This window comes from Squalius cephalus (assembly GCF_949319135.1).
Source record: "Squalius cephalus genome assembly, chromosome: 4".
NCBI lineage: Eukaryota > Metazoa > Chordata > Actinopteri > Cypriniformes > Leuciscidae > Squalius > Squalius cephalus.
Genome location: NC_137125.1, coordinates 38853108 through 38872340, shown reverse-complemented (window position 1 = coordinate 38872340; position 19233 = coordinate 38853108). Strand labels below are relative to the sequence as shown.

General features: G+C 37.1%; 1 protein-coding gene across 14 annotated transcripts in view; it reads right to left on the bottom strand.

The window, feature by feature from the left end:
* The window catches only part of ppfia2 (PTPRF interacting protein alpha 2), a 199689-nt gene that overhangs the window by 87507 nt on the left and 92949 nt on the right, over window positions 1-19233 (bottom strand). For 3 of the 14 annotated variants that reach the window (XM_079870214.1, XM_079870215.1, XM_079870216.1), the window contains exon 1: window positions 16495-16866. The exons of the other annotated variants lie outside the window; for them this stretch is intronic. In XM_079870214.1, the coding sequence (XP_079726340.1) occupies window positions 16495-16575 (81 nt within the window). In that variant the 5' untranslated portion in view covers window positions 16576-16866. Of the gene's footprint in view, window positions 1-16494; window positions 16867-19233 lie in introns of those variants that run through there. 14 annotated transcript variants of the gene reach the window in all.

Here is a 19233-nt window from a genome sequence, read left to right as displayed (position 1 = left end):
TTTGTGAAGCTGTTTCATACTGTACATGACAACTGCTCTCTCTGGGTCAGCGGCAGCATCAATATTCACACAGATTTGAATATTCGTTGTGAAAAGTTTAATAGACACAGCTAGGGATGTCCCGATCCGATCCACGGCATCGGTATCGTGCCGATACTGGCCCAAAACGCTAGATCGGATATCGGAGGGGAGAAAAAAATGTATCCGATACCTATGATCCGATACCCATTAGCAGCTAGGGGTGGAACGGTACGTATTCGTACTGAACGTACGTTCGGTGCATGGATTTACACAGAGAATACACGGTATAAAAATAAATAAATCTCGCGTGCACATTAATTAATGTAATACGGAACTAACGTTACTGTTAGATACGCGCATATGCGGGTTCTTTAGGGACACCTAATCTGTAGCCCGCCTTAGCTCTGAACGCGCGTCTATATCGCTTCAAACGCTCACTTTATCATTATACGCGCGCGGCGCGTCCTATTCGCTTTGGACGCGCGAATGGATTCAAACTGTTCAAGCATCGAACTAGACGCGATAGACGCAAATTTGACGCTCTATTCGCGTTTGGTGTGGACGCAGCAAAATGAACAGGCTGCGATGTCAAGATTGCAATGCTGGAGTGTGTGTGTGTGTCAGAGAGAGAGAGGCACGGGCGCGATCGAACAGTGGAAACATAAAAACATACTCCGTCATTTTCATACAGGACATCATTAAAACTGCAAGAAGTGTTTAGCCTACTTATATTTCTGTAAAACACAACATTGTGCTTTTGTCAAACTGTCAACTCTTGTCAAACTGTAACTGTCACCCAACCAAAATCTCACACACACACACACACACACACACACACACACACACACACACACACACACACACACACACACACACACACACACACACACGCTGTTTAAAAGCAAAAATGATCTCATCTTTTGGACATTCATCATTGCACTGGTTTTCATTTCTTGTCCTAAAACAGAGCACTAATCTGTTTATTTTTAAGTTACACATTCTACATTGAATAAAAAATAAAATCAAATGTGTTTTTAAAAGTAGTATTATTTTATACAGAAATAAATTATTTATAATTCAGATGAGAATAAAGGGTTAATTAAAGGTTAATTAAAATTTTAAGGAAACAAATATATTGATCTGAAATATAGCAAATTAATTTTAAATTCATTCAGGTTACCAAACATATCTCAAGGTCTTTTGAATAAAGGCTGGCAGTCTTTCATTATCAACTGTTGTTGTGGACTATATACTGGAGAAGTATTTGTTCTCCATTTGAGTGAGATGTTTTTATGTGGCTAATTGAGCAAAGTGCTTCCATTATATTTTATTATTATTAGTATTAGTTCAAGAATAAAATTAAAATATCGGATTGATATCGGTATCGGCAAATAGCCAAAGCTGCGGCATCGGTATCGGTATCGGAAGTGAAAAAGTGGTATCGGGACATCCCTAGACACAGCTGAATCGTTGTCATTTCAGAATAATATTGCGTTGGTGTTAGAATCGAGATTGCGTTCTTTTAACGATTAATCATGCATTTCTAGTGCTAACCTGCTGTAAACTTGTAGCTCATCAAATGTTCTCTTTCTAAATGACAGAAATCCGTAAAGGTGAAAAAAAAAAATAATAATCCAGAAAATGGAAAAATAATCAGCATGGCAAAATGAGAGGAATAGGCCTAATTCAAACAGCACATCATTCAACAAATAACATTACTGTCTACAAGTCAACACTTATCTATGATGTCAAAATGAAACGAAGATTGGGCATTGTTCTATACAATCTATACTATTGTAGTTGTTTCAATGTTTCTAATTTTCCAATTTCAATTTAGTTTATTTTTTTCATCTAATATTTATATTTTCATTTATTTAAATTGCTTTATTTCAATTAACATTTTTTTTTTTTTATGTTCTGAGTTATCAATTACAACCCTGGTCTCATCTCATGGTCCCTGGAGGTCCCGAAAAATTGTGGTATGCCATTGTGTCTTAGAAACACACCACTGAAATCAGACAGCCAAACCTATCAACAATACAGAACAATCCCCAGCATGAAGATTCAGATTTGTATCATTTAATAATGAATGGTCAATTAATATGCAGTGCTTTAAACTGTACAATAAATGCCACTTGTTGGTTAAAATTAAATACAGCAATGCTAAAAAGACATACTGGTAGGAAAAACTTGGCTAAGAATGAAAATACCACAATGTACATGATTCAAAGAAATGTCTTGACTTGGCTAGAAAACCCACTGCTAAGATATGTGACATACTAAGAAGTGTTTAGCTTTTGTTGAAGTAATTGCTTCCACCCTGTCCCACCCTGAGCGACAATTCCAAGAATTAAAGGCCAACAGAGAAGTTTATGAGAGCTCTTCGACTATTCAAAGAAAGAAAGCCGATGGGAGATCTAAAATGTTCATGTTCATCGCGCTTGGCCTCGCAAGGATGTTACTCTGCATGGCAGTAAAGGTGTTAAAGGAGAACTCCGGTCAATTTTAACACTGAGCTCATTTTTTTGTAAATTTGGAGTGCTGTCAGTACAGAGAACAACGACAAAAATCGGTGTTGCCTACATCGTGTTATCTTCTTTTTAAAATTTGCACCCTGTTGACTTCAATGGGGCAAGTTTTAAACCTGCTTTTAGCCTCTTAACATCCTTGATGTGTCATTACAAGTGCACCAGCCATGTGAGTGATTCCTTCAGAGTGAACACAGGTGAATCTGACTGCAGTAGATGTGAAAGATATGGATAAAAATTATGTTTATTCAGCCAGCGCACATACCTGTATTTTCTTCCTGTTTTTGGTCGAAGACCACAGTAGTCGATTGTCGAGTTCTCCACTACTGCTTAGTTACCTCTGATCACGCGCGTGAACTCGACAATCGACTACTGTGGTCTTCGACCGAAAACGGTATAATAAATACAGGTATTTGCGCTGGCTGAATAAACATAATTTTTATTTTATAATTTTTATTATTATTTTAGTCGTTGTTCTCTGTATTGACAGCACTCCAAATTTACAAAAAAATGAGCTCAATGTTAAAATTTACCGGAGTTCTCCTTTAACACTAACCAACAGCTTGCGTCAGAAAGAAAGCTCCAGTCACAATGACAAATGTGCTGACACCGCATTCCCACCACTGCAGCTGCATCATGGGTAAAACAGGAAGGTATTAAAGAGTGAAAACTAAGGACACTGAAAAGAGAGTAAAGATCATTCACACTCTTCCAGTCTCTCGCCCAAATGAGCTGATTTGACCCCTTAAAAATAAACGACGCCACATATCATTTTATTACAGCATTTTAAATAATGAAGGCCATTGCTTGTATATTGATTTTGTAAAGGATAAATCTGCATTGCGTCCTAACTACTAATGGTTCCCTTCAGAGTCCTACATATGAGCCCATTCTCTGTTGTGAGAGTGGGGTAGGTTGTATAACATCATATAATTAGGTAATGATGTGACAATTTTAAAGCAAACTCATTTTTTGTATCTCTATTCTACACTGAAAGCCAAACAATGCATAAAGTGACAGAGTTGTGTGTGATTTGAGTCATTTATAATGTTGCATAATTTTGCTGCATACTGCCAGAAGAGTATTTGCATTGTGAATTCTCCTATATTATCTAAAAATGTTGTCTAGGTAGGCAACTCACTGCAGTTTGGAACAGAGCCAACATGAGCAAGAAAGTAAAGGCAAAACTGGGGGAAAAAATGGGAAAAGAAAGAGCTTACATATACAAAATGAGGCATAAATCAGGGGACATTGGGATCAGAAAGTGAGACAGAGAGAAATATGTTTTTTTGTTATTAGGGCTGAGTATTAACACAGATTTCACATATTGATTTGATTCCGATTCACAAGCTTTTGATTCGATTCCAATTTGATTTGCTTGGATATATTATCAGGTATAGTACAGTATATAGGAAAACAATCTCTCAACTAATATTATAAACTGTAGTTAATCTTTTGTTTTTAACTCAAAAGCTACATAATGTAAAGCTGCACTGATGCCAATTATGAATATTCTTGCCCTCTTGTTTGCATCCATCAAGTAAAAATATATATTATAGAATGTATATGCTGATCAGAGCATTGAGGACATGACCCTAAATTACCCAAATTATACAGGTCTTCCTTAAGACCATCTTCTTGTTTCGACAACCCACTGAGCATGATTATGACAATATGTAGATCTGCGCATCTGACACACGCACACAGAGGGTCCCCGTGCTTTTGAAAGCTCACTCATCCTTTTAATCGGTGTGGAATCCATCAAAGTGGGTCAAACTCCCTCCCATCTGCCCCACTGAGATTTTAATGCACAAGGCCTGATTAAAACACATACATACAGAGGAAAATAGGCCACACTTTGCTGCTGGATTCAGGAATCTCCAGCATGGATTTTCATGAAGGACGTTTGCGAGCAATTACATTGGGTGCCACGTCGGTGAATGAAAGTGGTACAATTCCCAAAAGGCTGTTTGCTTGATCACTGTAAACAAAATGCCTTTGTTCTGTTCTTGACTGGTAATGCTTCAATACAGCAATCAGCACAGCTGTGTGTTTGTGTGTACAATCACCCAGGATGTGACCTTGTAGACGGTATGAGGAGGAGGACACGGACTAATCGTTGGGAATAATGCTCAATATGAATGCTGTAGGAATGGAAGTCCTGTCTTTCATTCGGTGGACTAGCTTTTGAGTTAAAGCAGCAAAATATGATGCACACAAAAAAAAAATATATATATTTAGGCCTAAATTTAAGATTTCTCTAGTTATGTAATTGTACATGTTACATTTCTATCCATTTGGATTACACAGTTTTAAAATAAACAAACTAATAAACCTTATGTGATACATATTTGTCAGTCATACATGAAACAAATAATCATATATTTTTTAAATGCATTACTTCAAATTGGTTATTATCAACATAAATCTATTCATTGTGAAAAAAATGTATTTATTCAGTTGGACAGTATGCAACTATGCATATGGTTAAAATATGGCTAGCTTAAAATAAATAAGGTTGGTTATTGTCTTGTTATTAACATATTCAGTTTATTAGTACTATTACAGAATGTTTCCATGTTTCCTACATGTTTTTATTATTTTATTTTTTTTTATGTATGATTGACAAATATGCCTCACATTAAATTTATTAGTTTATGATAAACTGTGCAATCCAAATGGATGAATATGTTATATGCAAATCAAATATATAAATCTTAAATTTAAGAAAAAAAATATATATATTTTTGAGTGTACTACTGATGTCAAATTTTATTTCTGATTTGATAAAAGACTATGCAGATTTCAGTCTATTCATATTAATAAAGAGGAGCTATGACTACTGGCTTACCTAAAATGAACTTTGAACACTGTCACAATTATTGCATTTTCTATCAAATACCCCTGTAAAAAAATGTAATTACAGTTTCATTTGTAAACTGGCAAATACAAAGCAGCTAATCACAAATGAGCTATTTTGGGTGGTGTCGCAGCACTATAGACATAATAAAATTGTGCTTATTGGTTCAAAGAATACCACAGTCGCGTCAAAGTCACGAGTCGTGCCCCGCTGGGCTAATCCATACGCACATCTGCTGTGGGGAATCGCCGGCGTAATCCAACATGGGCGTAAATGAGAGAAAAAGAGAGAGGGGGCATCCTTAAGGCGGTGGTGTTGACTTGAGGCAGTGCTCCTGTGGATATGACTCTGGCACTGAAAGACTATGGCCCTGCTCCAACACCTAGTGGGCTGTCTAACTGAAATGGAACCTTAAAAGTGACTGATCTGAAGCGCTCTTTAAAAGGACCAACTCCATTCATGGTCATTCACAAGCATAACACAAATAGTGTTCCTCCCTAGCACATGACAGATTCGACCGACGTCTAACAGCTGATTCCAATACAGTGCGGTATTAGCATGTTGCTAAGCTAGATAGCATGATTAAAAAGAAGATGCATTGCACACAAAAATGAAATTGAATCCTTATGCATCGCTTTCTGCCCGACTTTTACGGGCTTTTCCCAAATCACGGAAGTGACCTCGATGTCCGAGTTAGCGGTAGCATAAGCCATCAAGTGTTATTTAAATAAACTCCTGATGTACTTACAAACTTTCCAATGCCTCGTTTTATGAGTTCAGAACCTATTTGTACTAAGTTTGGTACCATTCTGGGCATTATCAGTGGGGTAATTTACAAGATACAACCTTGGATCCATTAGCGCCTGCACTAAGCCATCCGGCTGATATCTCTAAATAAGATCTAACTTTAATAATGTTCGACCAAGGGGAAAAAAAGCTTCTGGGGGGGTGTTTGGCTCGAGGTCATGGTGCAAAGAACCCTAGGTTGAAATTACTCCGAACCATCCCTTTAATTTAAAACTTTAAGTGAAATCAAATAAAAGGTCACACTTTAGATTAGGGTCCAATTCTCACTATAAACTAACTATTAACTATGACTTGTGCCTCAATAAACTCCTAATGATAGTTGTTAAGTTTAGGTATTGGGTAGGATTAAAGGATATACTTACCAAATGTCTATGTCTGAATGGCATAAAAATTCATGTACAATAATAAATAAATAAAAACTGATCCAAAACTCTCTCCCACGGGCCCCATCCTTAAGGCAAGTGTGCACATCTAATGACTGGTGGTCAGCTACATTTCAAACAGGTTTCATTGCGATCTGGGATTTATTTACTGTAACCATACTTGTACGATCAGCCCATAGATGCACTAATGACAGCATCACATCTGAACTGCTACACATGTGCTTATCGACAATGACAAGCTGAGTGCGATTTGAATTTGCACGGCTAACACAGCACTGTGCTGATGTACAGTTATACCCCAATCCACTTCCCCCTCAACTCCCCCCCGCTAATCGTTGCAGTGCACAAAACTGCTGGCTGAAACAAAACGAAAAGTTGAGCTTTTAATGAAGAGGCGCGGCCCTGTCATCTGTTTTTCCTGACACTTGGATGGAGCAGCATTGGAGCGTGTCTGCTCAAAGATAGAGAGGAGAGTGAGAGAGAAAGTGTTTAATTGCTTTGACCAAATGCTCAGGGGAAAGAGGAGGGGGGAAAACTTAGATAGAGGGACCAAAAGACTTGCCTAGAATGGTGTTACTGTTTATTACTGAACATATATGTATGTGTGTGTGTGTGTGTGTGTGTGTGTTTGTGTACATATACACATTTATATGTTTTGGATCAGTATTTCATTTGTTTTGAAAAGAAATGAATACTTTAATCAAGCAAGGATGCATTAAAATGATTAATGTTACAATCGCTCAATGTTAAAAATGTTTCTATTTCAATAAAAATTCTATCGTAAAATTAATACTTTAAGTGCAATTAAATATAAAATAAATACAAATAAATAAAAAAGAAAAGAAAACTAAATTTCTTATGCTTTTCCAGTCAGTCATCAGTAGATCAGATTTTAACCACACTGACAACATTATACTGGACCCAATTAAAATTTGTATGAATAAGAAGAATGATAACTTTCTTTAGCAGCAAATCAGCATATTAGAATGATTTCTGAAGGATCATGTGACACTGAATACTAGGGTGTATAATGATGCTGAAAAATCAGCTTTGCATCACAGGAATAAAATACATTTAAATATATTACAATAGAAAACAAGTTTAATATAAAAATGTTTGAAATTGTAATACTATTTCATATTAAAATATTTGTACTATATTTTTGATCAAATAAATGGTGAGCAGTCTTGGTGAGCATAAAATACTTCTTTCAAAATCATTACCAAACCAAAACGTTTGGGTATAGGCTATCTGGTATAATCTGCAATAGGTGATGTTTTAAAGATCATACTGATTCTACAGTACACACCTTGAAAGTAGAAAGTAAATACTATATTTGGTATTATTAAAATATCTGTCTTTCTTACTGAGCTGACAAGTCAAATCACCCATGAATGTTACATTTATCCCATCCCTTCAGTCACCACAATCTCTTTGACCTTGAGTCTTTGACCTAAAGTTGCGCACATTACAAAGCAGCTTGTCAAGCTAAATTTGAAAAAACACGTCTTAAGACTAAATTTAAATAAAACTTTAATTAAAAAATATATTTTGCACAACACAGAATTATTGCACATCTAATTCCTTCCTGAACCAGAACCTTTAAACTCCTCTGGACTTCCTGATTTTCTGTTTGTTGCATCCAGCACAATCAAACCCGAGCCATTGAATCTCCATATTTACCTCTCTGTTATGATGCAACAAAAGCATTTTGTCTTTGCCTTGACCTTTTGTTGAATAGAGCGTTTAATTGAATATATCATTGTACTGAATGGAACAGCAGTGGTGGGTGGAGTGAATCAGGCCTTTGCTTTGTGGCAGGACGTAATTTGTATTTACCAAAGTGCCACCTGTGGTCAAGAACAATCTACATTGATGTCAAATACTGATCTGACATCAGTGAATGAAAGAGGTTACAGCTAGAGCGCAAACATTTATGGCGCAAAATATCTCAGATAAGCAGGATTAATGATGCCATCAATTTCCACTTGGAAATTACGAGGACAATTATTTGCCTGCTAAATGACCAATAAGGCTGATATTATAATTCAATACTATAATGTCTAAATAAATTAAAATCACAAAACATAAAAAGGTCATTTCAAATGCTTTAGGCATCAATTATGAGATTTGCTAAAGATAACATTACTATTTATCTAAATGTAAAAATAGGAAAAATTAGCATTTACAACTAAATACCCATATTAATCAATAAATATCCAGTCCAAAATTAGGTCATCAATTATCTGTCATCAACCTTCATTCCAAAACTGTATGACTTTCTTTCTAATGTGGATCTCAAAAGAAGATTTTTTTGAAGAAGCCAAACTGCTTTGGTGACCTTTGACTTCATTTGTATGGACAAATAACCCAAAAACATTGAGACATTACTAAAAAAAAAAATCTTCTTTTACACAGAAGAAAGAAAGCCATGCAGATTTGGATTGACATGAGGGTGAGTATATGATGACAATGTTAAATTTTAGATGAACTATCCCTCTAAACGGCGAATCTAGACTCCATCGACAATAAACTAATTGAACTGACACTTTCTTGAAGAAGTAGCAGCCGTTATCTAACATTTGTCATTTAAATCGTTTAATTAATATAATATGGATATCATCCTCACTGCAGCCTTCTCAGGAAATACATGATTGAAAGGGCTTTTCCGCTCTAATTAGGTTGGATTGAACAAGGTTACATCACCACGAACCCTGGCAGCGAGATCCCTGCAGACAAAAGGACAGAGCACTGAATCATGGGTAGTCAAAGTCCATGTGCTGGAAAAGAGGAGATAAATGTGCGTGGAAGGTGATGGCTTCAAACAAGTTGAGTAAGTCAGGACAATGCAAATGCATTAGAACTCTTTGAGAAGTCTCATCGAGACAATGGAAGTCGTACTTGAGATGGATGCAATTGCCATCAAAAGCATCATAGAGCCGTATGCGGATCGCCATCCTTTTGTAACCAAGCAACAAAAAGCACTATTTCTCCTTTACATAGGCTACATAATAAAACAATTAACTCAATACTAAGTCTTATTCATGTCTGAATTTAAAAGGAAAAATCAGTCATTATTTACTCAACCTCAAATGTCAATTTAGGCTCATTCATCCTCAAGCATTATTCACTTAAATAACAAAGGTTCTTATGAAACCTCTCACAACTACTTCACTGATACTAGGCACCTCTAGTCTGGATTTGGTTTAGTATTCTGGGCTGGACTGAGCCCTGTGTGAATGGCTAAGAAGGGTCAAGCCATTAGTGCGATTAAACCTACACCCTCTCTCTATCCATCACAATCTCTCTCCATCCATCTCTCTAATAATGTCCCGGAATGTCTCAGTCTCACCACATCATTTCTCATCACCTACTCATTACTTAGCCTTCAAGCAGAACAATTACAATACACTCCTACAATGCAACCTGGTGTTGAGTCCCTTTGTCTGATGACAATTACGCACTTGAACGAGGAAGGATCAGTTCGTGGGTCACCTGTACAGTACGTCAATGCAAATTTTACAACCTTGCTAAAAGGCAACATACTCTACACATTTGCCATTATAATTAAGTTTAGCATGACTATTTTCCACCCTCTCTATGAACCATAATCCATGTCACAACCAGATATATATACAATGATGAGCCAAAACATTATGACCAGTCACAGGTAAAGTGAATATTGTAGATCATCTCCTAACAAGGCCACATATTAATGTCTGGGTAGATTAGATGGTGAGCAAACAATCAGGTCTCATAATCAACATGTAGAAGAAATGGGCAGGAATAAAGACCTGAGCGACTTTGACAAGAGCCAAATTGACTGGGTCAGAGTATCTCTGATCACTGAAGCGGCAAGGCTTGTGGGTTGTTTCAGGTCAGCAATTGTGAGAATTACCAACAGTGGTCCGAGGAGGGACAAACCAGCAATAGGGTGTTGGGCACCCAAGGCTCATCGATGCACGAGGACAATGAAGGCTATCCTGTCTGGTCCGAGCCAACAGTAGGTCTACTGTGGCAGAAGTAAAAAAAAAATGTAATGATGGTTGTGGGAGGAATGTGTCACAACACACAGTCCATCACACTCTGCTGCGTAACTGCCGACCAATCAAAGACTGCCTATGATGACCCCTGTCCACCGTCCCCTAACATGGATTACATTGCTTTATTGGCGTGACATACTTGGGTACATATTGCCAAAGCATTGCACAAAAAAACGAACAAACAAGAACATACATAAAATACATTAATATATGTATATATATATATATATATATATATATATATATATGTGTGTATACAATGCACATATTAATAGTACACTAATGCGGATGAGTTCACTCAGTACCTCTTAGTTTGCTGATATCATCACTGCTTTGGTTATCATGGCCTCTCATTACAGAAATCAATAACTAAAGACACTGTCCTCATTCCAATGCATGAGATTTGGGTCACAGCTGAGCAGTGCATGCAATTCAGCACATCAAGACAATATACCACTGGTGCATAACAATCAAAGAGACTGACAGTTCAGACCAGGGGAAGGTGTCACATGGGGAAGTTGACATTATTATTGTTATTATAATGTCATAATCCCACAGTGCACCAGGATGGACTGTGGGATGACGACAAGCTGGAGAAGGGAGTGTGATGCTCCGGGCAATGTTCTGCCGGGTCGGGCATTTGGCCGTAAATTTAGCACATGCCACCTACATTATTGCAGACCAGGTACACCCCTTCATGACAATGGTGTTCCTTGGTGGAAGTGGCCTCTTTCAGCGGATAATGCACCCTGCCACACTGCACACACTGTTCAGGAATGGTTTGAGGAACATGATGAAAAGTTCAAGGTGTTGCCCTGGCCTCCAAATACCCCAGATTTCAATCCAATTGAACATCTGTGGAATGTGCTGGACCAACAAGTTGGCTTAACGGCGGCTCCACCTCGCAACTTACGGGACATGAAGGATCTGCTGCTAATGTTTTGGAGCCAGATACCACTGGACACCTTAAAGGGTCGCATGGAGTCCATGCCTCGGCGGGAATATATATATATATATATATATATATACCTACTGCGGTAAACAAGCGTGTTGCTTGTCTCTGCGTTGCATGCTTAGATTGTTCAGAGTGGTCATGCTGTGGCTGTACCTGGGAAATAGACTATCAGGACAGATTGTGTGTGTATATATATATATACACACACAAAAAAATGTAAATACTATAATATTTTAAAAATTATATCGTATATACACTATTTTATAACTAATATGGATAAAAGAGACTGTTCAAAAAAATTGGAAATGTAATTAATTTTATAAATATCATATTAATCATTTATTAAATATTATACTAATTATTATATTTAAAAAAAAATCAACTGCCATGCTGCTCACATTTGTTATTAGATAACAGTGATCACCCCCGATTAAATAAACCAAAAACAACCTCTCATTTTCCCATTATTCCCAAAGGATAAGCCAGGAAGCCACCCTTCACTGGATTTTATTATTTGTGCCTCGATAAAAGCTGCACTGGCTATGAGGGGAGAGGCCAAGGTAATGAAATTATTCTCACCACACTTTATGACATAGCACCAGATGCCGAGGGCTACACATTTTGTATATTTTCTTTTTTTATGGTAAGACCCATACTTTACCTAAAGAATACAATCTGTAATCCATTTATACTTTGAATTTAATGCAGGATCAGTGAGCTAAACCCCTATTAGTTTAAACTCAAATTTCACATATACAGTAGACAGGTGTGCACTAATACATTACAATAGACAGGTGTGCACTAATACATTACAATACACAAGTCTATCGCTGATGCTATACTTGTTCCTTGCTTCATGCAAACACCATTAACAAATCAAGTTTTGTGCTCAACTAACCCTACATACCTATACACACACCCCAACCCACAGACATACACACAAGCTTTGGAGAATGCACACACAGCAGCCAACAGCACTGAAGATGCTTCACTATGCCAACACTAATATTGACTCTGCAGTGTTTAGTCTGGAGAGGAATGCAGAAGAAATACTAAGAAATATAGTCTGTACAACATAACAGAGTGCTAGAAACACTCCTTGAATTTGACATTTAATAATATGGGTGAAAAATACAGAGGAAGAAAACGCAAGCGACAAAGAGAAGCGGTCACGAAAAGCAGGAGAAAACAAAGCTAAATGCAAATAATTACATTCAAATAACCATATAATTGTGTAGTAAGGATAACAATCACTCCTCATGTCATGTGTTACTGACGCCAAAGGCTGTCCAATCAAACTCAAAATCATCTATCACTTGGTAGAAGGTAACAGATAACAACATGGACAAAAGCATGTGTCAAAAATAAAAAGCACCGAACTACATTAATACAGGTGCACTTGCAATGAAAATAAGCATGGTTTGCGGAGGGAATCACAGGGTACTTCACGATACGATACACGGCTCACGATGTGATAATCAATATATAGACAATCCTATAATGATACATAATGACATCTGTCTAACTATGAAAACAAAATGGCCATGAATAATGCCCATTAAGTGCAGGTTTTCTCTCTTAAGTCCAAACTGTTTGAAAACAGCACAAAACGTTTTTCAGTCTGTAAATTAAATTGAAAATTTTATGTAAATTAAATATTTTGAATGAGATCAGGGCGATGGCGTTGCAAGTGGCTTTGCATGTTTGTGGTATTACCCGTGCACTTTACTTTTCCCCAGGCAGTTCTTGTATATCGCATACTCGATTTTGTTTGTCCTATCAATGGTATGAAAGCCGAAGTGGGTCCAGACTTTGGACTTAAACGTGGCTGGGGCATCTATTATTTTACTCACACTGCTGTCCGCCATCCAGTTAAAAAACTCTTTTTCTTAGGCTAGTTAACTGATGTTCACGTTTCCCTTATTCATGTGTTGAGCGCCACCTCAAGGAGCCATGAAGAAGCAATGCTGAGAGCAGGAATATCTATTTAGAGCGCCCTATTTTATTAATTAAATTATCGATATTTGGCCCCAGTGTATCGATTCTCATATCGCACGGAGAAGGACAAAGATATATTGCCCTATCGATATTTTGTCCCACCCCTATTTTGTGCCGACCATACCTGATGACAGCATAAAAAATCAAGAGACAATGGCAACATCTGTTGTTAATAAATTCAGAAAATTTGTCAATTCAACCCAGGCTCATCTGAAATACCAATACCTATATGCAAATTTCACTGCAGTTTCCAGCTGAAATGAACATTACAGGTAGTAAAGCAACAACTTTTTCATTCCTTTTCACACAAATGAGGGCAGATTATCAATCAACAAAGAATTATGTTCCCATGGTATTGAGCACAATACTTTCATGAACTCAAAGCACTTTTACCATAGTGCATGACTTGTAAATGAATACAAGACGTAATAAACTTGCTCAGTAGCTCACCTGGTACAGCATTACACTTGCGATGCAGAGTGCTTGGTTACGAGTCCCGTGAAACACGAGTCACAACACTCCTCAAAAGAGCTCAAAGTCTCAAAGGAAGCCAAGAAGGCATTCTATGTAAGGGATAATCCACAGCTAACCATGGCTAACGTTTTTTTTTTAATGTACTTAGCTTCGTGTCGAGCGGTTCTTTGCCTCCATGTCATTCATTAAAATCGGTAATGTACAGCAAGCCATGGATTATCCTGCTTCTATAATTGTGACTTGCCAACATTGACAACTTAAAGCTATTATTGATGTTTGCAGCGGAATATTTGACCAGAAAAGTATTGACGGTTATTTCCGTCAGTAACAGCTCGTTAGATTTAGCATTCTGTCCGCTTTGAATCAGACACAGAGATAAAGTAGTGCGTAAGATACATTTTTTTTTGAATGAATAAATTATATAATTTATTTGAATTAATTATCGAAAGAGAGAGAGAGAGAGAGAAATGAGAGACACATACCTGTCTCTGTTCAGCATCTCACTCTCTATTAACAACGAAGCTGTCAGTTTAATACTTCAAAATAGCAAGCTAACCCTTCATTGCTGAGAAATATAATGTAGCGATTCAGTAGCAAAGCTATTTTATTAGTAAAATCCGCGGGCAGCGTTGATAACGAATTTCTGTGCCCCTGAATGTTTCACGATATCCGTATATCTATACAGTATTAAGTCATCCTGCAGCCCTCTTGGAAGTTTGCCAAAGACCCCTGTTTGAGAACCACTGGTTTAAAGTACATTTTTGTTTACAACTTTATGAACAATTGTGGTACTGTGTTTGGGCTTCCAAATTTAAACTCGGGGTCCTGAAGCAAAACCAATCAAGACCTACTGCGGTAAACAAGCGTGTTGCTTTCAAAGCGTCTCTGCGTTGCATGCTTAGATTGTTCAGATTGTTCTTGCTGTGGCTGTACCTGGGAAATAGACTATCAGGACAGAAAACGATAGATTGTGGCATTTTAAATCAAGGGGGAAATCTCTCAGGCTGTTTTCCATGGGGAGCACCTATCTGCTAATGATGAGACAAGCTGATACACATACACAGAAACATGGCACAACACGCTCACTCAAAAGGAGCAAACCTAAAAACAACAGGAGGTAAACCATGCCACAGTATTTTTAGTACAGAGGGTAACCAAAAATAAACCTCTATAATCCACAAACAAATATCAATACAGATGGTTAAACAAGCATCTGCAGCACCTGTTGAAAAGTGCTCAGATGAAATCATCATCTCTAAAGCCACAGTCTCTTGCTGATATCATCACTGCCTTGGTTATCATGGCCTCTCATTACAGAAATCAATATCCAAAGACACTGTCCTCATTCCAATGCATGAGATTTGGGTCACAGCTGAGCAGCGCATGCAATTCAGCACATCAAGAAAATATACCACTGGTGCATAACAATTAAAAGAGACTTGACAGTTCAGATCGGGGAAAGTTGTCACATGGGGAAGTTGACATTATTGTTAATATTACACAAATTAAGTTGGTGAATTATAATATTAATGATAATAATAATAATATGCTACACATCGATTTCTGGTCAAAACAATTGTTTGATGTTGCTACCTTTTCCATTTTGGCAGTTTTTATTAATTATTTTATTATATAAGTTCTGCTGAAACGTCTACATCACGCTGTTTAATGGCACGTTCTTATTGTACTGCAATTGGGGCATGTTGTCACAAAAGGTCAACGGGTGTTCTATTAACTGTATATTTGTTTCTAGGCAAAAACCTTGGAAATGTTCATGGGATTTTTTGTAGCCAAGACATTAAACTATGCGATTATACAGAAAATTACTTTCAACAATAAATCCACCCTGAGAAATATTCGTTGGAGAAAAAAAAAAGTGTGACTAGCCCCGGTTCACATGCAGGCTACCCTTCGTAAACACAAATATTATAGTTTTAGCTATTCAAGATTAAAATGACATGACTTCTAGATTGTTTAGCACCTCAATGGACTATATAATACAATTAAAACCACGTTTAATCAAAATACTATCAATATAAGCCACTGTCCTAACATGATGTATTTATAAAGCGCTCGCGCCTCCAGAGGAATGCGCGCGCTCAATCCTACTGCTGGTTAACGCCTTTAAACCTTCAGTTCACACTTAAACAATATCAATATGGTGACAGTTTAGTGATGAACTCAATCCTAAATGCGATTAAAACTGTCAACCCAGCCTATTCTATGTACAACTCTACAACCAAACTCTGAGTGGGCATTTTTGCGCGAGCTCTTTGCGATTAAAAACAACGTAACACAACTGCATCATGGACGTGTCAAACAAAAGCGACCCTTAACTGCAAACAATAATCATAACAAGAAGCATAAAGAAACATATCGAACAGTTTGCATTAGTTTTGGGCCGTTAAACACTTTAAATACTCGCCTGGTAGGTGTAAAATCTCGTCCCGTTCGGCGGGTGCACCTTTGGGGAGTTAGTCCCCGTGTTCATGTCTGAGAAAATCATATTTCCCCCAATGCAACGCAGAGGTGATCAGCAGTATGTCTCCAGCTGCACAGTATGAATTAAATCCTTGTCGTCAAGTTCAACTGACCAGGGATCAGTGCCTCCCCAACTGACGCTGGACTCCTCACATCCACAAAGAATGACAGAAATGATAACTGCGCTCCTTTTAATACACGCTGCATGAATAATAAGTCAGTAAAACGCTGACATAATCAATCAGGGATGTGAAATGTCAGTGATATACACAGCAGCAGCTCCATGATCACAGCACGGATGCTGTGTACCCGTGTGCTGGACCAGCCCATCTGTTCGATAAGCTGCTGCCTCCGAACATCATTATGCAGCATCACTACCGGTAAACCAATCAGATATTAGAATCAGAAGTGGGCGTGTCTACATGGGGGACTCTCCCTGTTGATGCTCAGATATAGTGAGTTGCATATTTATGAGCTGCGATTATATGTCTATGTTTTAGGGTCCCATAAACAAATACGTAAAAGACCTCCAGGGAAACAACGCTACTTATTTTAAAGTATTCCATGATAACACCAGGTGATAAAATTACTATTTTATAGGGGGAAACCAGGGCTAGTTGTCACTTTTTACTCCAGGAAATATTTCTCAGGGTTATTTTTATATTAAATTAGACATATCATTTTACATGTATAATTGTATAAAATATTGATAATTTCTATACTATAATCAATTAAATTAAATTGTAAACAAATTATTTTCATGTTTTGTTATCGCATATGTATTATTTTGTCAAATCAACTTTCTATTTATTAATTCTATTTCTATTTTTCTCCATTGTATTAACTTAAATTTTTTATTTCAATGAACTCAAAATTTTAAGGCAACCAGGTAACTAACAAATTTTTTTTTTTTTTACAGTAGGCACATGCACTAAAGTCTAAGCAACAGAAAATGTCATTTCCACTGCTTTTGTCCTGAAAAAAAGAAGATACAGTAATTTAACATAAGCCTCATAATGGGCATATTGTCAAACGGGGTTAGTTGTCACAGGAAACTTGCTGTTTATTTTAGATGAAAAGCTTGAAAGCCATTTTCCCCAAAAAAATTCCAATAAAATAAATAAAAAAGTAAATTGTAAGTCATCACATAAATTATAAAGCTGATAACAACAAAAGCTACATAGCCTTTCTAGTTAAGAATGGTGTCTGCATATGAAATATAATATAATAACAATAACCTATTACTAAATATAAAAAAGCAGAAGACTTTCATGTCTTCTGCTTGGCAAAGATGTCAGCAGACTTTCAACAAAAAGACAAGCTATTACTTGTGTAAACTAACCAAAGTGGGCACAGTCAATCCGTCGACTCCGATAAACATGTCCAGTAATGGGCTAACTATAAATCACAGTGGATGTTTTTCCCAACAAGCACCAAACTTGTTGCTCTTCTTTCAAAGTGATCTTGTGTGGTTTGAATCGCAACGTCACAGGGAATTTTGTCAGAAGTCTTTACTGCAAAAACAAAATACTGAATGTGTGAAATAAGCACTAAAAGTATTAGTACAGAACATATAGTCTTGCAATTATTTAAGATTGTTCCAAATAAAACTGGATTCATTGTACTCAGACTTTCATGGTTTCCAGTCCCAGACCTGCTTTTAAGAACAAGAGTGTTTAGGATCAATATAATTGGCCAATTCACCTCTTTAAAAAAATGCCAATGCAACCATTTAGAATGACTTTAGCATTGACCAGGATAAGCTTCCTAAGTTAATAAAAGAGCTCTTTTAATTCAGTGTTTCTACTGACACGGGCACACTGGAGGGACTCATTCAATTTGGCTCCATCTTGGCTTTTCTGAAAATACATGTAGCCATTGTTGAGGAAGATAATCAAATCTGCAAAGCCTGGCTTAGCAGAAGTCCATTTACTGGACTTTATTCAATCATTTTCATACATGTATGTGCCATGACGGTCAGCACACTCCTTGAACTGTACACGTCACATGACTCCATATAAGTGCATTTATAGATTATAAACCAGTAACTAATCTGATGGGATAACCATGCAATACCTGTAGTTGACATTACAATCAGAATTTGTGGTTACTAAGGTTCCTAAAGTTTTAGCCTGATGCGATGCAGTTGCTAGCCCACCCGTAAGGCTCTAGACATGCAGTATCTCCTTTAAAGTATGATATTTCCTCCTATTTAAGTGAAACTGGAAGTAAACATTACAGAAATTCACATCCAAAAGGACATCTGAGGTATTTTTCCATATTAATATATATTGTGTCCTTGTCTACAGACTAGCAATCATCTATAAATGAGTTTTGGGTTTCAGTGTATGACCAAAATAAAGAATAATGGTGCCATTTTTATGATTTCTGTTGTGATTCTACTATAAAGGTTTTAAACCCTTTTGAAATGTGCTTTAATCGAAACACTGACTCGTAATGTTGTTTCCACTAATGGTCCTCAGCAATAGTCTTATGAGACAATATTACGAAGGCAGCAGAAAGATATGAACATGCTCCAATGGATTATTTTGAGCATCTCTCCAAAATCTTTCCTCCCCAAAGGGGAAGAGGAGGTGGGACAGATCTCTGCTTCCAAATGTCCTGCCAGGGTACAGAGGCATAGAGATGCAGCAGATGGGGCTTCTGAGCAACCTGAGAGAGA